The sequence below is a fragment of the Fomitopsis serialis genome (assembly GCF_022376445.1).
Source record: "Fomitopsis serialis strain Sig1Antser10 chromosome Unknown B0H18scaffold_122, whole genome shotgun sequence".
Classification (NCBI taxonomy): Eukaryota; Fungi; Basidiomycota; class Agaricomycetes; order Polyporales; family Fomitopsidaceae; genus Fomitopsis; species Fomitopsis serialis.
In genome coordinates, this window is record NW_025955082.1 from 1 (window position 1) to 6,274 (window position 6,274).

Below are 6,274 nucleotides of genomic sequence, written 5' to 3' on the forward strand. Positions count from 1 at the left end.
CGAAGCACACCTCGCGGCTCCTACCCCTCCCCCCTCTGCCTCCGACTCACCCTCGAGTCCGTGGGCAGGCGGCTTCGCAGACATCCTCCTCCCGGCTCGCCCCGCTCGCGCGCGGACATCCTCTCCCAGGCCGAGGCCGACGACCCCGGCGTGCCCGCCTACGCAGTCGACCTCCTCGACGCGCTCGTCGCCAGCGAGCTGGACGTCTCCCTCCGCACACCGGCCTTCGCCCACGGGCCGCCCCGCGCACCCCGCCGCGCGCGCGCACGAGAGCGAGTCGTTCGGGACCGCCGCCGCGCGGATCCTCGCAGACACCTCCCTCCCGCCCTCGCCGCGCGCGGGGTCCCCCGCGCCCTCGCGGTCGCCGGCACGCGACAGGAGCACGTCGGCGACCTCGATGCCGCGTGGATCAACGTGGCGATCCCCCGCCCGCGCGCGAGCGCGTCCAAGGCGGGCGCGGGCCCGTCGAACGCGCAGAGGATCCGGAGGAGCCTGCACCTCGGCGGGCTCGGCGCGTCCAAGTCGAACCCGAACATGAAGGCGGCCGCCGCGGCGCACGCGCACGCGCACAGCAGGCTCGGCTCGGGCTCGCCCCTCCGGAGCGCGCTCGCGCAGACGTCCAGCTCGCTGTCGTCCGTCCCGGAGAGCCTGGCGTCGAGCACGTCGGACGACGAAGACGGCAACGGCAACGGCGACGGGAGGCGGAGGCGGAGAGGAGGGGGCGGGGAGGAGAAAGGCGGGCCGCGCGGAGGACGCGAGGATGGCGGAGATGGGCGCGGACCTGGACGAGAGCAGGTCGTTCTCTGTTGTGTCGTTCAGTGTGAAGGGCGAGGAGCCGCAGGGCGTGGGTGGGCTCGTGGCTAGAGTGCGCAACCGGCTGAGTGGGCTGGGCAGGCGGTGAGGGATGCCAGTTATGCGATGTAGGTTTGGGGGAAGCGGAAGTGGAAGTGGACTGCTGCTTGGATCATTGTAGGTTGCTCGTTTGTTGCTCTCGCTGCATGATGTATGTATTCAAGTTGGGACTTTGCTTGCGAAATCTCACATGCTACTACGACTACTCTCTTGCTTCATTTGACGGGCTATGCTGTGTCCTCGTTGAGTACGACATTGACAACCAACACTAGACAGCTGAGCCTATGTCCTGCCATTCCCAGTCAACTCACGCTCTGAGTACATATGTACTGCAGCCGAGTCTTTGTGCACAACGTGAAAGAGCAGACAAGTTCCTATAAGTTCTTCATAGTGACTGAAATCTCTAAATAAATGTAGTAGATATGGAGGTGTGGTACGGCCCGTACAATTGTATGTTATCCTGGAAGCATGCCTTGCTATCCTCGCACAGCTACACCCCACGAATCATCCGCCTCACAATGCGCTTCCACCTATACGTCTTCGCACCCAGGTAAATAGGGTCCTTGCTCGAGATGACGCAGGTATGCATCTCGTCGACTGAATCCTGTACCACTAGTATCTCCGAGTCAACGGTCGTAGGACGCAAATACGGGTGGCGTTGGACGCCGTCGGCAGGCTGCTGCGAATCGAGAGAAATTCCAACGCAGCAGACAACGTCTTCCTTGTCCCCTGAGGCATGAGTCTGGACTCGGTGACCCTCGAGGTCAGCGTCGGTGATCGGCTTTCCGCAATAAGGACATGGGGTTGTGGGAGCACCAGCGTCGCTCAGGATACTATCGATAGCATCCCGGGATAGTCGATACTGAACGTTTCGCGCCCTTGATGACGTCAGTATCACCGTCGGAGGGTCGCTATTGGCCGCAGGTGATGCGGGGTGCGAAACGGCGGGCGACGACGTCGACGTGGAGGGATACTCGTACGGCAAGAAGCCCGTGTCCTGCGGCTTGCGGGAGTAGGGGCTGGAACGAGGGCTGCGCCGTCGGCGAGGATGGCGCAGGAGACTCCTCCCGGATGAGCCAGAGGGTTGTGCGTCTTGCAAGATCCGCAAGCAGGACGGAACCACCTTGGTTCGGAGGGATGCCGAGATCTGAGGGAAGGGGTATGGGTCCAGCCGTCATCGTAGGTGCCGCCGGGCGCGAAACGGATGGTGACGGTGTCGACGTCGGTCCCATGAGGTAGGCATGAGGTCAAGGGATTGAGCCTGACTAAAATTGAGCCTGACTAAATCCCTCGTCCATCGCTTCTGGAATGCAGGGTGCGCGGTACCACGGTAAGCCATAGCCATACCATGACGAGCGCTTGGGCTTCGCCGTCGTCTGTCGTGCTCCGTACTTCCCCACCACGGCCTATCTTGTCGGGTGCATCAGGTTGCGTAGCAGACAGTGGCCGCTGGTTGGGATGTTGATGGAACCTGGACTCCCCGCGGAGGCCCCTACACCAGTATGACGAACCCTTGGGCGGGGACACCTGCAGAGGAGGTCAGCGGGACGCGACAAGCGGCGAGGTGAGAACATACATGGCCATGAGAGTCCGCCGAACAGCAATCCGGCGTAGGATGACGATTGAATCAGGAAGCACGATGCTTGGAGATGGCTCGAGAGCGGGCCCGAGTGGGCTACGGAAGGTTTCAAGTGTCGCATGAGGAGTGAATGCGATGGCGAAGTGAGAGAGTGGAATGAGTTTGTCGGCCCTGCAGTAGGGCCTTAAATACCAGTAAGGACAGGGGTTTCACGAGCTTGTGGACTCTGGTGTCAAAGCGTCGGGTGGCGCTAAGGGATGTGGCCACCGCAAGGCCATAGCAACAGCACACAAAGCGGGGCGCCGAAAGGGATAAAGTGTGTGGCCAAAGCGCGGCACGATCGCCACACAGGGGCTCTCTATCTCACTTTGGTTAAGCGTCGACGTAGCTGGGCCTGACATTGTCATGTCAATAGAAAGCAGAGACCACACTTGACCCACGTACTGACTACAGGTGGCCACCCTCGCGACGTCGATCATTTGCCCAAGTTCAGCAGCGCCTCGTGCACAGCGGTACCCTCCTCTTCGGACAACAGAATCACGGAACGAGCGGAGAAGCGCGGAATGACCCGATACCACATAAAGCGAGGTTCGTGCCAGCTCGGCGGAACGTACACAGTGTCGGCGGCGGGTGCGCGATTGAGCCCGATGTGTTCAAGATGAGGCGAGCGATTCGCTAATTTGAATGCGCGCCGATGCGCCCATTCGGTGAACCCATCGTCTTTAAAGGTTGCCGGGAGAGTGATGGTTATGGCCACGAGGTATTTCGTGGTTTGATCGTCCACGCAGCGCTCCTGATAGCAGCAAAATAAGAGGCGTGAGGAGGCAAGAAGAAACATATACGCAATGGCTTACGATGTCATCCTCGATCTGCATTGCATCTCGCCCATCGCAGAAAGTCAGTTGCAGAAATTTCACTGTCTCGTTCTCCGAGTTCCAATATAGTGGTATCGAGACAGATCCTAAGATGACGGGTCGGTATGCGTGGATCGTGTTCTCAGCCATGTACCCCATTTCGGGACTACGTAGGGTCAAGCGCCGTACATGACCTTGAAGGGGCAGCGGTATGTCCGTCGAGAGGAAATCCAACTTTGGAGGGGTAGTGACGGTTTGACGATTAAAAATTGCCAGTTTGGGGCCTACCCGAAGTGTGTGGATGCCGGGGAAAGCGCGAAATATAACGCCAACGTGCGAGATGATCCCATGCGATATCGCGAGTTCTTGCAATTTCGGCCAACTCGGTCCCGTCGCTGCTAAGAGAGGGTCCGTGTGGTACCCTATCGAAAGGGAAACAAGCGACTCGGAGAACTTGTTAAGTGTCGCGGTCAGCTCCTCTCGAGGAAAGCTCTGAGAGTCATCGAAGCGACAGGTCAACACCTTAGGGCGGCTCACCGCTCGGGACAGAACCGTAAGTGTCGCCCCGTTTGCAGCCAAGAGGTGTATCGTCTCGAGCGCAGCGGAAGCCGCGATTGCTTCAGCTAGGTCGGGAATGTCCTCCAACAGGTAGCCTATCGATCCGAAGGACAGAGTTCGCAATTGGTGGGACCTTCTGATGACTTGGGCGAGCATGGAAGGTCCTTCCGTGTAGTCGGCACAGGACAGCGACCGTTCCCCATCAAATGGCCAGGATTTGATACAAAGGGATGCCAAGAGCCCGGGACGAGAGGGTTCGTTGAGCATGTACTCGCAAAAGCGGCGAATCGACTCGGGGCTCCATCGACTGGTGATAGTCACCTCTCTGACGAAATATCGTAGCGCGATGTTATGGACAGCGTGGCAAGTATGCGCTAGACGCAACATGTCTCGCCGCTCTGTGTATTGTAGCAATGTGTTGATGATATCATAATATAAGTCCATGAACCTCATCTTGGTTCGCGGCCTGGGCAAATCTGGACGGTGGTAGATGCGCCAGCACTGCCACGTCAATGTCATACGCTAGTCGCCTAGGAATCGCTCTCGTGACGTACCTCCTCGGACAACGGATTTCTGCTGTAAATGCTGTAGAGTCAGTGTGAAAGCATTACGTGCCACCAGTGGGTGGTAGGAGGTTACAGCGATTCGGAGGTTCGCTGGCGACCGTCGCCGTATGTAAAACACGTTGTATTCGGGCGTCTATGGATCGAGATTATGTTTCTCGCAAACACCACGCAAAAGGGAACATCTGCACACCCTTCGGCGACTGGGTCCGACGAGCAAGGTCGGGTTGCTAGGTACATCCGAAGATCATCAAATGTACATCCCATCTCATCATCAAACTGAATACGGCCCGAGGTACGTCGTACTACACACAAGTACACAGGTAGTAGTGGCACACCCCCAGGCCGGTTAGCGAACACTGAAAGCACATACATGACGACAACTTGCTCTGAGTACTGAGTACATGGATACGTGATTCACGGAGAGCATAATCAGCAACTACGCATCAATCCAGGTCATCGATTTCCATCCTAGCCAACAGATCCGCGAAGGTTTCCAAATCGGCGCGCTTGTGCTTCCTATGATTCAAGCTCTTCTCCACCGGCTCTGGAGTGTTTGGCGGCGGAGGAGGAGGCGGCGGAGGTGAAGGGGTGCGATTTCTCGCAGGAGAGCGAGCCTGCAAGTAGTCAACGATGTCATAGAGATCGCGCTTGTGCTTCCTATGATTCAAATTCGTCACCACCGGCTCTGGGGTGTTTGGCGGAGGAGGAGGCGGCGGAGGAGGCGAAGGGGTACGATGCCGCGCAGGAGAGCGAGCCTGCAAGTATTCAATGACGTCGTATAGATCGCGCTTGTGTTTCCTATGGTTCTTCTCCTCCGGTTCCGGGGTGTTTGGCGGCGGAGGGGGAGGCGGCGGGGGCGAAGGGGTGCGGTTCCGCGCAGGAGAGCGAGCCTGAACGGCACGGGCATCAAGCGACCCGTCATAGAATCCACGAGTATTCCTGAGGATGGGTCAGGATTGTCAATGGGATGTTACGGGCACGGACGTACAAATCAATGGGAAGAGCAATAGCCGGGACGATAGCACCTGCAACGAGTGCCGCCGTCGCAACGATGGAATAACGCATGTTGGCTGATGTTTGAAGTCGTCAGGTGGCGTACAGGGAATGAGTGTTGGGCGTGAACACAAAAAGCGCGACTGGTAGCAGCGAGAATCATTAACAACTGCGTAGTAGCATCACAATATAATGGACACTTACCTGCCAGAGTCTGCACTTGAGTTGAGCTCGAAGAGGAAGAGGAGCTGAAGACAACCAGCGATGAGAGCTCTCCTTATATACATGCGAGGCATGTACTCCTACGACCAGATGATACGCCGCGGTGAGACCGTATGCATTCTGCGCCGATCTCTGCATCGATTCATCTGACTCCACCGGTCTTCTACGGGCGCGATTCTGACCACAGCGCTGCATCCTGATGTTGTCTGAACACGAGTATCAGCTGCCGCTGTGATTGCGATTATGAGATATACAATGCAGTTGTGTTCTGGCATGTTGTCGAGATCATGTCCTCGGTCCAGCCTCTGCTCAGTCCATGAATGTGTATAGCACGCCACGGGACCACTTGGCCGCTCTTGACTTGTCTACTCGGTGATAGAACGACTTACAGTCGTGCAGTGAGAAGCCTCGAGATTGCTGTGCCAACAACGGGGGGACACGCCCTAGTGGTGCCAGAGTCGGATATTGTACCATCAAGACGCTTGACACAGCGCCCAGGGCCCAGGCTAGTGCAACTGGACGATCTCCCGGTGAGACATCCGGCTGGCCGGATGCTTTAGCAAGTAAGTGCGATGTCAAGCCGCGCGAGATGAATTGATAATTCACCTGGAGTTCAAAACACAACTTGAAGCCGGCCGAAGCTGCCCAGC

At 57.8% G+C, this 6,274-nt stretch overlaps 3 protein-coding genes across 3 annotated transcripts; 1 reads left to right on the forward strand and 2 right to left on the reverse strand.

Annotated features, from left to right (window-relative positions):
• Positions 1-68: 68 nt before the first annotated feature.
• B0H18DRAFT_958924 (uncharacterized protein) lies at positions 69-1,124 on the forward strand (the record flags this gene model as incomplete). The annotated part of the gene is made up of 3 exons (XM_048042758.1): positions 69-795; positions 925-969; positions 1,017-1,124. Coding segments are annotated over 3 exons (880 nt in total), but the record flags the coding sequence as incomplete, so codon positions are not given.
• A 1,782-nt stretch (positions 1,125-2,906) lies between these two features.
• Positions 2,907-4,243, reverse strand: B0H18DRAFT_1215148 (uncharacterized protein; the record flags this gene model as incomplete). Its single annotated transcript, XM_048036618.1, has 2 exons — positions 3,286-4,243; positions 2,907-3,224 (listed from the first exon to the last, which is right to left on the reverse strand). The coding sequence occupies exons 1-2, from the start codon at positions 4,228-4,230 to the stop codon at positions 2,907-2,909; spliced, it is 1,263 nt and encodes a 420-aa protein (XP_047887565.1). The 5' UTR covers positions 4,231-4,243.
• A 492-nt stretch (positions 4,244-4,735) lies between these two features.
• B0H18DRAFT_1215149 (uncharacterized protein) lies at positions 4,736-5,474 on the reverse strand (the record flags this gene model as incomplete). The annotated part of the gene is made up of 2 exons (XM_048036619.1): positions 4,736-5,348; positions 5,398-5,474. 2 exons carry the CDS (start codon positions 5,472-5,474, stop codon positions 4,853-4,855), a joined length of 573 nt encoding a protein of 190 aa, XP_047887566.1. The 3' UTR covers positions 4,736-4,852.
• Between the last annotated feature and the right edge of the window lie 800 nt (positions 5,475-6,274).